We start from the raw sequence: 19,166 nt of genomic DNA, 5'->3' as shown, positions 1-19,166 counted from the left end.
GAGCTTAAAACACATGATAAAATAACTTTTGTTTTGTCAACAGGTATATTACGCGAAAAAGAAACGGAGAGCACAGTACCTGGGCGAGGATGGCTCGCACAAAAAGGAGAGGAAGTTGTACAACGATGGTTACGATGACGATAACCACGATTACATTATCAAACAGGGCGAGAAATTCCTCGACCGGTATGAGATTTCCCCTCGCCTATTGGGAAGGGCTCCTTTGGACAGGTGAGTTGTCTGTTTCTATATAAATTTAACAATTTAGACGTAGACCTATTGTGAAGCCTGGAAACTAGTATTGTGAAGACCCAAATACAGTTTTAGCCTAGGTAGGGGTGGGTGGTCGGAAATATTTTATTTATTAGGAGGCAGGAACTTCATAGGTATATGTAATACGCATACGATTAAGTTGTAGAGATCACTCATTCATTATGACAGTTTCGTGTAACAAAGTGAAGATTAATGATTTTTCAGGTTTTTTTTAAACTGTCAGCTGTAGTGTTGTCATTGTCTTAGCACTTACCTTACTTTGTTTACCCAGTCACGGCCTAGGTTCTATTCCTATGGCAGATTTTCCAAGATCAGTATGTTCAGTCATCTATTTTACTTACTTTAACGTCTATTATATGTCATGAAAGATTGGGAGATTAAAATTAAGGTTTTAAGTCTACATTGGATTGATCACAATACTGAATTATATACATTAAATATATTAATTATCATGAATATAGTAGCATAAAAATATGTAAATGTAAGACGATATTTACTCATAAATTATGACGTGAAGTAATTGTGTTTATTTTAGTAATATGAAAATGTTGAATATTTCAGGTTGTGAAAGCGTATGACCACGAGGAACAGTGTCAAGTAGCGATAAAAATAATTAAGAATAAGAAAACCTTTCCTAAATCAGGCACAAATAGAAGTCAAGTTATTAGAAATGATGAACAGAGCAGACGCCGAAAATAAGTATTATATAGGTGAGTTACAATCTATCATTACTAATTGATAGTAAATATAGATATATCGATCATTGGCAGAACAAACGGGAGTCTTTCCCTTGTTTATCGGTTGAATCGCCTTTTGTACCAAATTGATCCTTATAACATACAGAGTAAACAATAGTGATGTATTAAAAAAACCCTTTTCCAACAATATACCTAGTCTTGCCATAAATATTGTAATAAAGAAAAAAGAAAATTGTTAACTGCAAATAACATTTATTACTTTTACAGTGTGTCAGTTTAATACATAAATATAAAACAATTAAAAATATGAAAAGCTTATTCGAAGTGGTCTCCATTGGCTGCAATACAGTCCTTTAAACGATGAGGCCAGTTATCAATAGAAGCACGCACTCTTTCCATGGGAAAATTCTTCACTGCCAATCGTATAGATTGTTTTAGGGACTCCAAATTATCATGGCGTTTAGAGCAAGCTGTACTCTCTAAAACTGACCACAAATCATAATCCAGCGGATTAAGATCGGGACTAGACGACGGCCAGTCTTCAGCTCTGATGAAGTCCGAAACGTTCGATTCCAACCAAGACTGCGTGGACCGAGCTTTATGACCCGGCGCCGAGTCTTGCTGGAAGGACCATACTTGGTTATTGAACATGGTGATGTTAAGGGGCTTAACTACCTTCTCAAGAATGGTATCTTGATACACTTGTGCCGATGTTTTGATACCTTTTCACAAAAATATGGCTCAGTCACTCCTTCATAGCTAACACCCCACCAAACCATCACTGAAGTCGGATAATGTCCACGTTGCACTCTGTCGACTAATTGGGAAGCTTCCTTAGAGCTTTGAGCATAAATACGGTCATTTTGTTTGTTAAAATGTTGCTCAATTGTAAAAATTTTCTCATCCGTAAACAAAATTTTTCTGTGACCTCCCTTTGCGTACCGCTTCAGTAGTTGTTTCGATTTTACCACCCTATTCTTCTTTAAATTATCAGTTAAGAAATGGCCAGTGCGTCTCTTATAGGCTGCAAGTCCTAAGTCATCTTTTAAAATACGCGACATGGTTCTAGGTGCTATCTTCATTTCCCGAGATAAAATCTTTTGCTTTCGGACAGGATTTCTTCGAATTCTTTCCCTTACTGCTTTGACCACCTTTTTCGTACGAACACTACGTGGACGGCCAGATCTTTTCTGTCACAAACAGAGGAGGTCTCATTGTACCTATTAATAGCCCGGTACACAAACATTTTACTAATACCAAGTGTATGGAGAGTTTTAAAATTGCATTTGGCTCCATACCTACTTTGTGTAATGCTATCACAGCGATTCGGTTCTCTTTATCACCCCACACCATTTTAATATCGCAAAATATTTTACAATGTATTGGCGCCAAAATGAGAAAACACAATGAACAATCGTATAAAAATGACAGATTCGAAATTCAAATGTAATATTTTTTTATAATTAAGTGTAACAGTATTTATGGCCAGACTAAGTATACAAATCGTATTTGTTTATAACCACACGCAATTCAAACGATTCCCTTACAAGTTCGAGCGTTATTTTGTTAGATGTATCCAAGAGGAAATGAAATACAAGGGATTTGCACGTTTCTTTAGTTTCAAGAACAGGTGCTCTCGTGTGAAACTTTAGAAATCGATTGTTTCTTAAGGCGAACTATATTTCCAAGTTGGTACGCGAAAAAAATAGTTGAAAGTACACAATATGTATGTTATATTAATAGGTATTTTCAGAAATATGGTTTAGTATGCATTTTTATAGGATGTTTATAGTACCGATTTAGAATCAATTATAATTTATTTACAATACCAGAGCGTCGGTGTCTGAACCAATTGTAAAAATGTAATTTCTTTTTGTATCCTTGTTTGATTCTCTTGTATGTCTTACTGTAATGTGTTTTGTTTGGTGTTGCAGTGAAACTGAAACGTCACTTCATGTGGCGGAACCACCTGTGCCTAGTGTTCGAACTGCTATCGTACAATCTGTACGACCTGCTGCGCAACACGAACTTTCGCGGCGTCTCGCTAAATCTCACGCGCAAGTTTGCGCAACAACTATGCACAGCGTTACTGTTCCTTAGTCAACCCGGTGAGTCACAAACGGCCGAGTTATATTTTATTGTATTATAATTTATTACACAATCCGTATCGGCTCGCTTTCGTTCGCTTTGTTAAAGGATTTGAATCTCATTACGCTGGGAAATCACAAAGATCACTTATGATTGCCAATCGTTCCTTTGAAAGCGATTCGAGGCTAATAGTGACTTTTTAAGACTAGTTTTTTAACGAGCCAATTGATGTCTTTTTGTTATTTATATAAAGTGCATTTTTGCACATTTATTTCGTATCCATTACTAAATTCTGACCAGTGGCAGTTAGCTGAAAGGCTCTCTAAACACCGTCCATTATGAACACAAAAGGTGAATAATGAAGTCTGGAAACGAGGTCCAGGTTGCCTCTTAAGTGTTAAGCCTAGTATACCATTCGACTTAATTAAACTAATATATTCGAGAGACATCACATACGAACAAGAAGATGTACGAAATTGTCAAGATGCTAATCTCACGTCTACTAAAGCAGTGATAAAATGTGTCTTAACATATGAGTTTTCTTCAAATACTTCCTCACAATACGCGCATTAATTATAATAAAGACTAATTGAATTCTTGTTTTTTCTTTTCAGAACTAAATATAATTCACTGTGATCTTAAACCCGAGAATATATTACTATGCAACCCGAAAAGGTCAGCTATTAAAATTGTGGACTTCGGCAGTTCGTGTCAACTAGGTCAAAGAGTAAGTTAGCACATGTCGTGTTTAATTTCATTAATAGAAATGTTGGTGAAGCTCGAATTCTATATTCTCGCGTCACAGGAAAATGGCTTGTATCGAACTGGTGGTGCAAGGGAACGAAATTTTATTCGTAAATTATTCCAAGATATATCAACTTTAGTTACGGGAATATAACCTTATATACTACATAATAAGGTGACACGCGTAATGTCATTAAGCTGTCATGTTTGCCGGCAAACATTCCGATGCTTTAAGTGTAATCCGCTAAAGTTCGGCCACTTTGTAAGTGTATTGCGTTCCGGAATCAGCCTGTATATATCCGGTATCAAACACCGGTATCTTTGTGTTGATTCGCGAGGGGTAATCATCTCTCCTCAGTCGACACTATGTGGACCCCATTAGACTTACCATCAGGGGCAGTGGGTTCACTTCGCCGTGCCCCTATTTAAACAAAAACTTAACTGTCATCTAATAATAATAATAATATCAGCCCTGTATTATATACTTGCCCACTGCTGAGCACGGGCCTCCTCTACTACTGAGAGGGATTAGGCCTTAGTCCACCACGCTGGCCTGGTGCGGATTGGTAGACTTCACACACCTTCGAAATTCCTATAGAGAACTTCTCGGATGTGCAGGTTTCCTCAAGATGTTTTCCTTCACCGTTAAAGCGAACGATAAATTCACAAAGAATACACACATGATTTTAGACAAGTCAGAGGTGTGTGCCCTTGGGATTTGAACCTGCGGACATTCGTCTTGGCAGTCCGTTCCACACTCAACTAGGCTATCGCCGCTTTTTTATCAAAGTAAATAATAAATGTCATCTACACTTAGCGAAACTGGAAATTTCGATCGCAATGAGTCTGCTTTATCTTATGATGATTTCGAATTAAATTTCGTTCCGATTCACCCCCCTGGAGTTTTATTCACTCCGACTTAACCAATATCATTATGGTTGCGACATATGGCTGCTTTCAATAAACGATTTCGATTAGTTTTTCCGCTCGACCAATCAGAACCAAGCTATTTTTGACATGCTTGCAAATAATGTATTCTGATTGGTTTATTCTCGGTATCGGATCGAAAATAAAGATCGAGATCGTTTATTGAAAACGGCCATCAATAAGGGTCACTGTTTAAGGAATTATTATATTGTATGTATACTTAAAACATAAACTATTAGTACTTCTGCCAAACAAATATAAACATTAACGAACGCGGTGAACTGTAACTACAAATAGATATTTTTTATTGCTTAAACAAAACTCTTTTATGTATTTATTTAATAAGTATAATCGTTTTTATGTGCGGTTATAAATTTTAAATGCCACAATTTATGCTGATTCATTGAAGTGCATACCTCTATAGTACTAATTATAATTATACATATATAAATAGGTTTGTATAAAAACAGGGCGAAGGATAAAGCATTTAATTTTGTAATGAATATTTATGCTTAAATAAAAAGCACTAACTAACATTTGAGTCACCAAATTAGATAATTATTTATAAGACTACATGAGGATGTAGTCGTATGAATACTTATCTTAACAATCCTCGTGGATTGTTAATTAATTTATTAGTCAAAAGACCTTCAATCGTCATTAGTCGAAAGGTCAATTTACGGATAAAATTCAGTTGCCAACTAAGGGGATTAACCGCCATGTTCAATGAAACATCGCAATCGCTGTTTTCTATCCATCTTGAAAATTGACCAATCAGAGCAAAGTTTTTTTGGCGTGATTACAAATTTATTTTCGGGATCGGATCGAAGATTGAGATTGGGATCGTTTATTGAAAACGGTCTATGGTTGTCAAGCAGTAGCGAAGGGTTCATATAACTCGATTCCTGTCGATTTCCCTTTATGTCGAACCTTATTATCATTAGGACGATTTGCAGAACGAATTGATGCATATTCATGATGATGATGATGTCCACCACGACGTATCCGTCGACGGCGACTTCATACTCTAGAGTGTGCTCGAATGTGGCTAGTGAACCCAAATTTAGTTGTGAAAAAACAGTTGCATGTTAAAACAGCACAGTTAAACAGAATGCAAATAACGTATTGGGTTGTATACTACACGGACCTTGTTGAGACTAGACGGAATTTCCGTGCTGTCCGGCGTTTTTGCCATGCCTATTGTAATCAAATCTAACAATTCATGTGACAACCCTTTCGTTTAATTTTATCCGTGGTGCTTAATAACTAGTTTAACTAGTTGTAAACGTCCCTATTCTCGAGGTTAAAACTCCTCCTCAGATCATGATGTCCATGAAGTGGACAATTAATATTTCCAACTCCTCCCTATCTTTCTATTTGATTAATTTCGTTGCGGGATAATGACATATTAGTTTTCTCAGAGACTCGACGAGCTGCACCGCTCGGTGTCATAAAATGCGCGCCACTGCTGATCCTGGCTTACAGGAGTTGTAGTGGTGGGTGTGAGGGCGGGAAAGTCTCTAAACAGCACAGTACCACCTTTTCCACCTTTCGCCACTGTTGTCTAGTTCAACGCTAAGCATCAGTTAGACTATGACCGGCCGCTCGGTTCCACGGATCCGTATGCGCGGTACATTAATTACGCAGATAAATCACACGGGGGTCGTGCGACTCGGGGTTATCGACAATTGCGTCTCAAATGTACTTAACACATAATTTAATATTCACACTATTGTGACGACGCGAGTAGATAATGTTCATTCATGCTTTATTGTCGCGCGGAATTTTTCGTGTATCGCGTTTGTTTTAGTACTCTTACTGTTTTGACGAATAATTTCTTTAGGTTTTGGTAATAGTATATCAATGGAATACAACAATAAATCAATAATGTGACACCGATAGCAATAAAATTAAAAACATACTAATATTTGTTACGATTATTACATTAGGATTTGCGCGCGGATTTTTCCTCGTTAAAAGCTTTTTTCGCTCCAAAAATCCTAAAATCACTTTAGCGACCCATAGCGCCATCTGTACGACACCATCGCCAACTACTTAAAAAACAGATTATCAATTCTAATATTAACAATGGCAGCAAAGATTATCAACTAAACTAACCACCGCACTAATTATTCCAGATATACCAATACATACAGTCGAGGTTCTACCGGTCGCCGGAGGTGTTGCTCGGCATCCCGTACGACCTGGCGATAGACATGTGGTCGCTCGGTTGCATACTCGTCGAGATGCACACGGGCGAACCGCTGTTCAGCGGCGCCAACGAGGTCGATCAGATGAACAAGATCGTGGAGGTGCTCGGCATGCCGCCAGATCATTTGCTTGATCAGGTAAGGACTAAGTTATTAACAACTGATTCCAATAAACGACCCCAAAATCAATCTTCAATCCGATTCCGAGAACCAATCGAAATAACTCATTTGTAAGCATGTCAAAAATCTTTGTTATGATTGGACCATTTTTGAGATAGATAGAAAAAAGCGATTGGGATCGTTTATTCAAAATGTCAGTAGATCAGTAGATTTTAAATTCTATGAGATTCCTCACTAGCTCATTGGACGATTGGAGTTTTAATGGAATAGTTCAAAATATGAACATTTGCCGCCGTTTTCATTAGACAATCGATTTTTTCAATCTATCGCCAAAATAGACCAATCGGGATAAAGTTTTGTGACATGTTTACTAATGACGTATTTTGATTGGTTTATTATTCTCGGGATTGGAATGAAGATTAAAATTAGGATCGTGTATTGTGAACGGACGATAGTATCCGGGGGTAACTCATAAAATAAATATGTCTTATAGCAATACAAAGCAATTACTTTTCAATATAATTAACTTGTTTGGGGCTAGTTTAATTATATCCTCCTTAACTTATGATATGACTAGTATTTTGTATCAACGTAAATTGCACTCATTTTCAACAAAAAATGACGAATGGCCTCCACGATGAGCAGTGTTCTTAAACGCAATTTTTTTCTCACCACAAAACATTCTTTGCAGGCTCACAAAACTAGAAAGTTCTTTGACAAATTACCGGCGTCTGAGGGCGGTGGTTACGTATTGAAAAAAGTCAACGGCAAAGACGGCAGGTGAGTCCCCAACTTCTCAACCGACTTGCAATATAATGAAGTATGGTATAATTATTTTGCGGTGTGCTCTTTTATTTAGTGCTTTTAATAAATTGGGTTTAAGTTCTGAATAATTATATTTTATTGTCGGATTTGTTGGATTACGTTTTGTATTTAGGAATAATACAATATTATGATAACAAAACATGTTATGTTTTGTTAGAATTATTTTTATTGTTAGGTAGCTCGCGGTTCCGCCCGGTACGGGGATAAAAAGTACCCTGTGATAATTAAGGATAATTTAGCCACGGGTCCCCTGGAGACGGGGGCCTGTGTCATTTTGCCCGTCATGGAAATCCCTTGTTACAAACCTGGCAAGATAAAACACTGAAACTATTATAGACCTCTACAGAGTTTTCTCAGTAATATTTTATAGCAATTCTATCGATGTCTTTCTCAAAGTGGGCAGTAGGCGAAATAAGTTTGAGAACTTACGCTATAGACAATGTGATTGCGTAAGTGTTGTGTTAGTTGTGGACGCGTAGTAAGTAGTTGTGGTGGGTGCAGCGGTTACAGGAAGTACCGCGCGCCGGGCACGCGGCGGCTGCACGACATCCTCGGCGTGGAGGGCGGCGGGCCGGCCGCCAGGCGTCGCGGCGAGCCGGGACACTCCGTCTCGGACTATCTCAAATTCAAGGTGAATAACTCTTACGTACTGTTCTCATTGGACAATTAATATTTCCAACTCCTCCCTGTCTCTCTATTGCGGCATAAAGACAGATTTGTGTTCCCTGAGACTCTGAGCTGAGCTTCACTGCTTGGTATTATACAATGCGTGCCACTGCTGATACTGGCTTACAGGAGTTGTAGTGGTGGGTGTGAGGGCGGGAAAGTCTCAATGTTTTTAGGTTTATGGGTAAGCGAAAAATTATAATTCTTCGAAAACAGTCTTGCCTGAAATATATTGACGGAATTGTAGTCATAAAGCTGTGAAGGATACCCACCGGTTTTTTTTTGTATTTCGGACCCCATAGTCTATACCGGAGGAAACCGGGTGGAAATGGGGTACTGAAATCCCCCGGCTTAGCGACTGCAGGGCCCTGGAGGAAAGTTGGGAGGGATATCTGGGGAAGGAAGTACGGGGGAAGGAGAAGGAACCCTTTTAGGATAACAAACAATTCTAGAGACTATCAAGAAATGCAACATCTGTGTCCGTTGACGTATTATTAATCTAAACTATACTCATTAGTTATGAAACTTCACCAATCCAAAAAGTACAACATAAAAATCTTAATTCCAGGATCTAATCCTGCGCATGTTGGAATACGATCCGAAACAGCGCGTGACGCCGTACTACGCGCTGCAACACAACTTCTTCAAGCGGACCGCCGACGAGTCGACGAACACACAGCAAGCGCAGTCGCATCACCAACACGGTCAGTTGTATTACATTACGCATGTCTGATATCATTCATACGTGTTTCGTACGAGCTCACTGTACCGGCGCGGGGTTTTACTGTAAAGGGATTAATGGATATTTTCAAAAAATAATACTGATCTTCAACGGCGGCCGCAACCGGCGCAAGGGCAGGGCAGAGCAAACAAGAAAGTAAGATGCTGAAAAGGTCCTTTAAGGTACCGCGCGAGGGCCCTCTAAGCATGACGCCCTGGTTCATTGACCGGTTGCCCCCCCCCCCGCTCCTCTTCTAAGGCCACCACTGCCAATCTTAATCTTCGATCTGATCCCGATAATAAACTAATCAAAATAAGTCATTTGTGTGCGAGTAAAAAAAATCTGTTCTGATTAATCCTTTTTCGCAATGGATTAAAAAGCTATTGGGATCGTTTATTGCAAACGGGGCTTAAAGATTGTGTAAAATGTATAAATGAGTAAAATGTGTGAATGCGTATTGAAATTCATTTTTTTTAGGGATTTTGAAGTCCAGACGTACCGTATTGTATGTGACATACCTATATCGGTCCTGATGTGGAATTCATTAAGAGAGATAAATGCACTGTGGCGATAGAGGTCATAACTTTGTTGCAACATCTTATTCAAATTTATTATTGCAAAACATTAAGTATTAACGTCACTAATACTGATCTTAATTCAGTTGTGCTCTAATGGCAACAGTCTCTGACGAAAATGATGCGCAATGCCATCTTAGATATTGCATTTCACTGTCGAATAGATTGACGTTCACCCAAAAATAGACTATAAAATATCTACACTAAGTATGTAAGTGTTGCAGGCTATTGATCACGTGTTATCACCACGTGACTCTTCACATTATATGGAGTATGATTCCAATCGGGACGTGATCCATATGATTTATAGACATCGGTTAATAAAAAACGAAGATACATAGTGTGTAAGCTGTTTACAGTCACATCCAGATAATGCGCAAAGGTACAGTGAGCTGAGAACTTTAAAATAACAAACCATTATCATTCGTGAAATATGTCATTATGTGTTTGATTACTTGGATATCTGAGTAATGTATCGACCAATCAGAAAATTGATACTTACTAATACTTTAAATTATATAAATGTACTTCAAAATTATAAGTTTTAATGTAATTTTTTATAAGTTGTTAAACAACCGACATACATAGTAAATATGAATGATATATGTTGAAAACATAATGATATTTTTCCTTCTACAAGGCGATACCTGGTTCCATACTAAGTTCCGCTTTCCCACATAAATATTTACATTGTGTAAAAACAAAAAATATTACAAAATTGTATTATGTGAAGGTAATTTTTACTTACATAGTCTCTGGGAATTGGCTTACTTAAGGGTACATATTAGGGACATAATCATACGCTGTTATAATCACAAATTCATGTATTTAGTTTATAAGTTAATCATAATCATATTTAGCTTCGTGTCGTGTTCTTCGCTAACACATAACGCTTCATCATTCCATTGTAAAGGATAAATGTATGTGATGGGTTATTGTTTTAACATTATGTTCATGGAAGTTATCTAACAAAATCAAGCTGTACATACAGCCTCGATGATAAGGCACTTCACTTCACCGGACCTGATCCCGGCCGCTATTAACGCTAGTATTTATCGCTGCTACGTATATGTGACATTCTATTTGCCAATAAAAATGTAATTAAAAAAATACAAACCCTTTAGTGTTAACATTGATAAAAGGAAGTAACTTCCATGGTGAGTGTCTTAGACTATCTAGAAAGGATGCGCATTGTGCTTATTGACGTGAACTAGAAATTTTGTCATTTTCAAAATAACTACTACATGGAAAGTGCACAAATACAGCTATGTGTCGTCATAAACGCACACATAAATAAATCTTAACGCACAACGATCTGCCAATAAAACAGTTTTTATACATGTATGTACGATAGCATTTGATCTTATAGTTTGGCAGAAGCGTCCTTTATACATTGTCTAAGGTGAGTGTGAACGTTAACATTGACATGTGGACATTCCCGTGGCAGATGGTCCGTCGGACCCGCGATGACTAGAGCGGTCCGGCGGCGCGGCCCCGCGCCACTAGCGCCGCCGGCCAGCGTCTAGCCCGACCCGCGCAGGTCTGCCACTTGTACTCTCACAATGTTACCCCCGCCGACCCTACCGCATGCCCGTACCACCTCATCGCATGGCTTTGTTACACTTACGACACTTGCAACTACACATTATATTAGTAGGTACGTGTTTAAGGCACTTCCCCCACCAAACGGTTTAGATTCTAGAACTATTCTTTCCATACTTGGCGGCCCGCGACTTGCAATATATATATATATATACTTTGCCGGGTATATGCAAACATTCACTAATAATTTATGTAAAAATAATTTTTGGTCTTTAAACTACCAAAATATTCCTTATAAAAGGACATTGTTCTGTGCCCATACATAATTCGCCCTGGAACCAACAGCAATGGAAAAATGTTTGTAATATTTAGAATCATTAATAAATTCTCATGACATATTATTTATAAAACGGACAAGCTGCGATATCGCATCAATCCAAAAAAACGATGAGATTTTGAGGTTATAATTGATAGTAAACATTGAAAGCTTTTCAATGTCAAGTAGTGAACAATTGATGACAAAAAAGAAAGCCCGGAGTTTCTTTCTGCCTTTCTTCTTCGGGTAGTCATCACTTAGGTAGCTAGTGAAAGGCTGGTAGGTTAGCTAGGTTAGGGCTCATGTCCTCGCCGGTGAGGATCGCGACGCGTTACCCTTCTATTTCCCCTACTTGCCAGCCCGAGCTGGTTACTTCGGTTTGTACCTAGTCTTTTGTATAAACTTTATCCCTAATTTAAAATCTCCATAGTTATATAAGTGATTTTAATAGTTGTTTAGAAATAATAATTATTCTTATTCTTTGTTTTGACGTATCATAAGTGCAACTTTGTTCGCCTACGTGATAAATAAAGTATTTTAATGTTCAAGGTAGATTTATAGTCCTATCATTTACGCTTTAAATATGCTTTTTATTGACATAAGTACCTATCTAATATATATAAGCCCTAAAGATTCAGCACTATGTAGGTATCTTGATTATTTTTTACTTAAATCAGGCTATTTTAAGACTTGATTCATATAATTTTTTATAAGTAAATAGGTACCTAATTATGTAGTTATAGTATTTACATCCTCTAAGAGTACCCTTCAGATTTTATGTATTTTTCTATAGATACGTACGTCGTACGTATTCCCCGAAGAGACAGACAGAGGCGCACTGTTGAGCATTCACGCTTTATCAGAAGCATGGCATATTTTACACACTTTTGGTAGACTCTTAGGGCATGTAGGATAAAATTACACAAATAAAAAATATTTTTAGTTCATATTATTTATTTCCTCATCACCTACATTGTTTTATAAAATATTATCTGAGTATTGTGCAGGAGGGTTGTTATGGTATTATTTATCAATTCAGTTTTGCCAATCACAATCACCGAGTCCGGAATTCCAACATTCTATTACAGAACACGCAGCTTCTACTAACATTGTTACAGCTGAAGTATGTATAGGCTCTTGGGCCGTGGTCCAACATGCTGTACATATAAGTTCAAGGGCTACAACCTGAAAAAAAAAAACAAACGCATTATGCTCAAATTATAATGGCAATATATTAATATTGTGTCACACGGAAAGCAGATTTATGTATTCAAATCTTCCAGCTGAATTAAATGTAAGAAACCTTCAAGCATATGACACACATTTTTTAACCAACAATATACTTGCTAGTTTGCTCTAAAGTTGCCACAGCCACATGCTAAAGTGTGTAGAAGGTAGTATACAGACTCTGTTTGTTGTCTTCACGCAGTTACCAAGAACAGGAACTGAGGAGCGAACTAGAAGTTTGGCAGCAGTTAAACTTGTACGATTAAAGAAAAATGTGCTTACCAAACGAGGCGCTGTCCATTGTTGTATACAATGGCGAATCTGCTCGTTCTCCAACACCATGGATCCGCCAGCAGAGCCACAATTAAGGCAAAAAGCAATTTCCATTTCGTATCCGTAATCAATGCCAGGTAAATTGTTACATCAGTTCACAAAATCCAGAAATCACAGCCAGTGTATGTCGATATTGTAATCAATCGCACAGAGTCTTTATAATAGCCGAATCGTCAATGATATAGTGAGAGTCAGAGAATTATAATATATTATATGGAGTCTAGTTTATTTGTCTCTGATGAGTGAAGTGTAAGTGACATTAAGGTGGTAGCTCAGATCATTTCATACATTTTGTTTCGGCTTTAATCTGGGTAACTAAACAAGTATTGGCAAGTAAAAAATTTAAATTACACAATCATGGATATTTCGGCCTTTAAAATTTCGTCATATTAAATTTTAAAGGCCGAAATATCCATGATTATTAATTATTTTTACATTTTTTCTTTCAACTGCGAGAACTAATCACTAACTAGACGTGAATTTAAATTCTTTACTTGCCAATACTTGTTTAGTTACCCAGATTAAAGCCGAAACAAAATGTATGAAAATGGACCTTGAGCTACCACCTTAAATTAAATTGAAAAATGAAGTAAGAATTAGGGATACTACTCGACTAGATTCTGGATCGATTATATCGATCATTTATACAAAAATCGATTTTATTCAACATAGGGTTATTTTTATTCGGAAAAATATTTAGCGGACCCTTATCCCGGAAAATCTTTCACACGGGCGGATCCGATATTAATTTCATATGGAGAGAGTTAGAGGCCCCCGATGGAGGGAGAGAGAAGAACGCTACTTTTATATGTATAATTCATAAATATTTTGTGCGACAGAAAAATAAATGTTCGCATAATATATTATGCTCTGCTATCTGTACGAAGCCAGGGCGGATCGCTAATATAGAATCTAAATAAACAAAGTAAATCAATATGAATTAAAAACTAAAATAAAAACTTTTTTCATAGACGACTTGATCTATAATCAATTTAGTCCTAAAACTAACAACTTATTTATTTGAGACGCATCCACTGCTCGATTAAATATTATTATAATAATTAAAGATATATTGCCTCACAAATCGAATATATTAAAATGTTTCAACAATTAATTATCGGTAATTAGATTTATCGTTTTGTCGAACCGGTACATCTCTATACACAATTAGTTGTAAACATGTCGGCGACTTTGACTTTAAGTCGTTACAATATTTTTATATACTCATTTTGGATGTAGCAGCTTGTCCGTTTTATACACATATTTGCAAATAGTATAAAAAAATACATAAATAATTAGGGTGCTAGTTACACCTTTGTTGGTTCTGGGGCCGTTTTCGACAATGTCCTTTTCTATCCAATTGTGTTGGAAGCAAATTAAATTCACGAAATCAAATATTTTAGTGGTATTTATACATGATGAAATTAATAATATAAAAACCACATACATTATAATAAAAATATTAGGCAAATAAAATAAAGATAACATATTAAAGAAGTATTATATTAAATTATTTTTTTCTATGCGAGTCATAAATATAGAAAACATTTTATTCACCGTTTTGCTGGGGCGAGAGCCAGACTGTTTTCACCAACCTTTTCTTAACTTCAACACGCAGAGGTAATGGTCAAACATATGAAAGTGGTTTGATGTAGCAATGCCAATAATAGACGCGACATACTTCCACTTTATATGTGTACTATTACGAAGCCTTATAAGTTAACAAAGGTTGGCGCAAACTGGGGCACGTATAGTATTGAACTAGGGTCTATACGACCACTATTGATGGACTACACAATATATATACAATAGTAACTGTACGATATTGCACGTTAAAATTTGGTTGCAAGTTTCTGTCTTGTGTACTTGTATGTTTGTTTATTTATTATATGCAACTCATTTATGGATGATCCATCGGCTCAAACATTTATTTATGCGTGTTTTATTATGAAATATTTGTTTGAATATACTATTATAAGTATATGATATGTAAAATTATGCTTTGTGTTAACGAGTGCAAGAGTCGATTACACCAGAAAGGCTATGTGCTACGTATAGCAGTAGATTCACTTCGTAGTGGCTTAAAGTTATGTATAGGCAGACGCTCACTGCCGGTAGATGTCGTAATAGGACGATAAAGTGGGTGTTACGTTCGAAAAAATAATGATTGTCAATTTCCTGTGGTAACTAAACTCCTTTAGCACACCGAAGTTTACAATTTTTTTTGTAATTGTGAATATTATACAGTTCTTTGTGAGTGCTTAATCAAAATATGATGCAGTGTTTATCAACAAGCTATAGAGGTTTGTGTTGCATAGACTATTCCGTCAATCCGTGACACGTTTTAGGACGTCACTTAATCTCTGAGACATGCTTTTAACGTCCTGTCACGCCATTTACCGTCAATGAGTACCGTCGTTACCGCAATAGACGGAACTTGTCTTCGAATATATTATTGAATGATCTAGGTAAGTTGTAACGTGTGTGTGTGTGTGTGCAGTGGGCGGCGCGCGGCTGTGGGGCGGCGGCGGCGGCGGCGGCGAGCGCGTGGAGCGGGTGGAGCGGGCCGAGCGCGCCGAGCGCGGCGAGCGCGTGGAGCGCGTGGAGCGCTGCGAGCGCATGGAGGTCGAGAGCGTGCGCCGCGACGACGACATGCTGCAGCCCGTCTGCACGCTGCAGCACAGCCCCGTCGCCATACACTAGCGCCGCCGCGTGTGAACAGTGACGCAGTGACGATCGCGCAGTGACACAGTGACACTCTGACACTCTGACTACGGTGACGCGGTGCCGGGTGACGCGGGTGACGCGGTGACGCAGTGACGCGGTGACGCGGGTGACGCGGCGACGGCGGATGCGCACCGCCTCCGCCGGCCCGGCTCGAGCCGCGGCGGGACTCTTGGACTGAATCCGATATTTATAATTCTATATTTTTATTTAATGCTATAAGTCTGACTGTAAAGAAAATATTATGGTGACCATTTGTTACGTTGTAACGTGTATTTGTATTATTTGTCTTAATTGCTTCACTCGACAGTACTTAGACGATGTTCCGAATGATCGCGTGCGGTCATATTCACCACATCTGAACGCATCAGGGGCATGAAAGCTAGGTTTTTTTATTGTTACGCAATGCATATCAAGGACGCAATATGGTAGTAAATAAATATTGTATATAAAATTTAGACAGAATTATGAATACAGACTGCAACATAAACTGGATAATCTATAGTTTAGTTACGATCTATGCTAGTTAGGCTTTCGTTCAGTTTTAATTAATGCAAGCTTTATATTTTGTAAAGTGTCGGCAACTGATGACTGAAATTCAAAGGGCCAATGAGAATTTGTTTTATACACAAATGAAGAAATAGAATATTTAAGTATTTTTTGTAAATGCACAAATCGATTCGACTCGACTCGCACTGGACGTGTTTAATTGTTTAATAAAACTATGCCCTCGCATTTCAGAGTTGTTGTATAATGTAAAATGTTTCGTTTCGTACGATATTGACTCTGGGTGTTACGTTGGAAGCGTATAGGTTATTTTGGACCCATTGGAATATTCAGACGACGTGTAAAACAGAGAATAGTGTATAGATAATTCTATAAAACACAAAATGTACTTGTAGGTTATGAGAATGTTGAATCATATATAAAATTTTTGGGTATTTCAGATAGGAGTTAATAAAATGAATAACTGACTTGTTCAACCTTTTGGATTTGAATCTACAATAGACTAACCTCATTGCAACAGACTGGTCGAAACTTTGTAATGGAAATATTTTGTATAGCGTACACTGAATCACTGCCTTATTGTGCCGGAACTTTTAAGATAATCCCGCCACTAATGTTGGAACTTTTTGTTTTACCATGCACCGTCGCAACGATGTAGCGACGTCTAGCTCTATATGAAACAAATAATTATTTTTGAAATGTAACATTTTAAGACAATTAACAAAAACACTATTATAAGCATAAGCAATACGTCGTGCTAAATACCGTTGCCAGTTAGAAGTGTATGAAACACGTGTAAAATAAATGACTACACTGGCAATGATATTTCGCTAACAATTATTATTTGATTGCATTGCTAGGTGTGTTGACCTGTTCATAATAAAATAAAGAGATGAGCCTTGAAAGACTTAATTTATATTTATGTATTCTATTGCTTTTGAAGAGAATTTATAATCTGTATAAACTTTGATTCTCACAAAAGAACGTTAATTATGTTGTTTAGAATAAGTGAAGATTAAAGTAAAAAGTTGTGTTAGTGGCGGGCCAATGTTGCGGCAAGTTTATTCTGAACGCGGTGATATGTTTAGCAAAATATTAATTTGAATATAATTTTAGTAGCACTGACTGAAGGGATATTGCATTCAGAATAAAATTGCCCAAGCGACAGAGACAATGCAACTGATAGCAAATTATTTCATACTGCAACATGTTGATGCGAATTTTTATAAAACCCTCCATGATTGTTTTACTTTTAAAAATAAACACTTGTAAGGTACAGGCTCTTTGTTTATGGCCATGAAGCATTAAAGTATTTTTCTAAACGTTTATTTCCTTACTGAATATGTGCTGTCACTTTTGTTACATTGTAGATTTGAATCTATTTCTAATCTTGCTGTTCTGTACTATACATTTTTCAAATATCTGTATAATATTAAAGGTAATACTTTTTTGCTTCATGAGATATAGGGTTGTTAGAGAGAGTTTAAGGTTTAGATATGGGATACGTGGATAATTTCATAATGATAATAGAGCAATAACGAATTAATCAGCTGGCAGGTTTCCATTGTATATGTAAATTATCTCAACAGTTATTGAATTGTGTTCATTTTGTGTACCTTATTGTACATATTTATACATAATATCCATCGTATTGTTTCAATTCAGACATTGTATTGTATCTGGTTTAAATATTGCATAGTGATATGTATTTGTTGCTCACTAATTTATACTTTAGTGACATGGGACATTATGTTTTTACTTTTTATTGTAATGTAATTATGTATTATTTATTACTTGAGGTATGACTGGAGGAAATCTGCCCTAACGACATTGTATTTTATAATATAACAGACTAGTCGCGACGTTAAGTGATAAAGAACACATAAAACACCAACCTATTCGAATATAGTTCTAAATCCATTACTCAAGGATGGCCCTAGGTGTTTGCGCTTGAGTATGTATTATACTATACTATTTATTTGTACTGTGACAGAATGGAATTTGTGGAATGTGAGAGAGAGAGAACGAGAGCGCGAGAGAGAGAGAGAGAGAGAACGGGTGTGGTGCGCGATGAGCTAAAATGTTTATTTCCTATCGGATTGTCAGTTCGCAGGCACTGTAACAATAAAAGGATAGAGCTTTATGTCACTAAGTTTTGTATTTTAAATCAATAAACGATAGCAATGATTATGTATTATTCATTATCCTTTCTATTACATTTTGTTTAATAATTTACACACGCATCACGCCTTCATCTCCGAAGGGGTAGGCAGCAATGCAACCAGGTCGAACAACACTATATATAAGTTTGCATAGACGGTTTGCACTGGACTATATCCTTGAGCGAGGATTGATCGATCGGGTCAATGTTCCAAATTTTCCAAATCCACTAGTCACCAGTACTCTCACTTTTGAAAGAGGTGAATTCGGTGTTGAATTAATCGTCATTTGCGTAAGTAGAATATTGATTTGATATTTGACATCACTTTTACGACTTCATTTTTATCATAATCTATTGAAATACCTACGCGAATAACAAAAGTATTTGAGGATGGTTCGAGTTTCGACTATCTTGACTGACTTATAATCAGTAGTACATATTATAAATGGTTTTTGGACATAACTCGATCATTTGTAGGCTGATTTCTTTTTTATTATTTTATTTAATGC

General features: G+C 37.0%; 1 protein-coding gene across 1 annotated transcript in view; it reads left to right on the top strand.

Annotated features, from left to right (window-relative positions):
- Positions 1-18,683, top strand: part of LOC115450496 (serine/threonine-protein kinase minibrain) — a 116,197-nt gene extending 97,514 nt beyond the window's left edge. The window contains 11 exon segments of the mRNA XM_037437375.1: positions 44-199; positions 202-231; positions 835-897; positions 899-983; positions 2,906-3,079; positions 3,674-3,786; positions 6,869-7,078; positions 7,752-7,840; positions 8,387-8,516; positions 9,120-9,255; positions 15,766-18,683. Coding sequence (XP_037293272.1) covers positions 44-199; positions 202-231; positions 835-897; positions 899-983; positions 2,906-3,079; positions 3,674-3,786; positions 6,869-7,078; positions 7,752-7,840; positions 8,387-8,516; positions 9,120-9,255; positions 15,766-15,968 — 1,389 coding nt within the window. The 3' untranslated portion in view covers positions 15,969-18,683.
- The last annotated feature ends 483 nt before the right edge of the window (positions 18,684-19,166 follow it).

This window comes from Manduca sexta, chromosome 11 (genome assembly GCF_014839805.1).
Source record: "Manduca sexta isolate Smith_Timp_Sample1 chromosome 11, JHU_Msex_v1.0, whole genome shotgun sequence".
Classification (NCBI taxonomy): Eukaryota; Metazoa; Arthropoda; class Insecta; order Lepidoptera; family Sphingidae; genus Manduca; species Manduca sexta.
The sequence above is the reverse complement of the archived record's forward strand: the minus strand, read 5'-3'. Positions and strand labels throughout refer to the sequence as shown.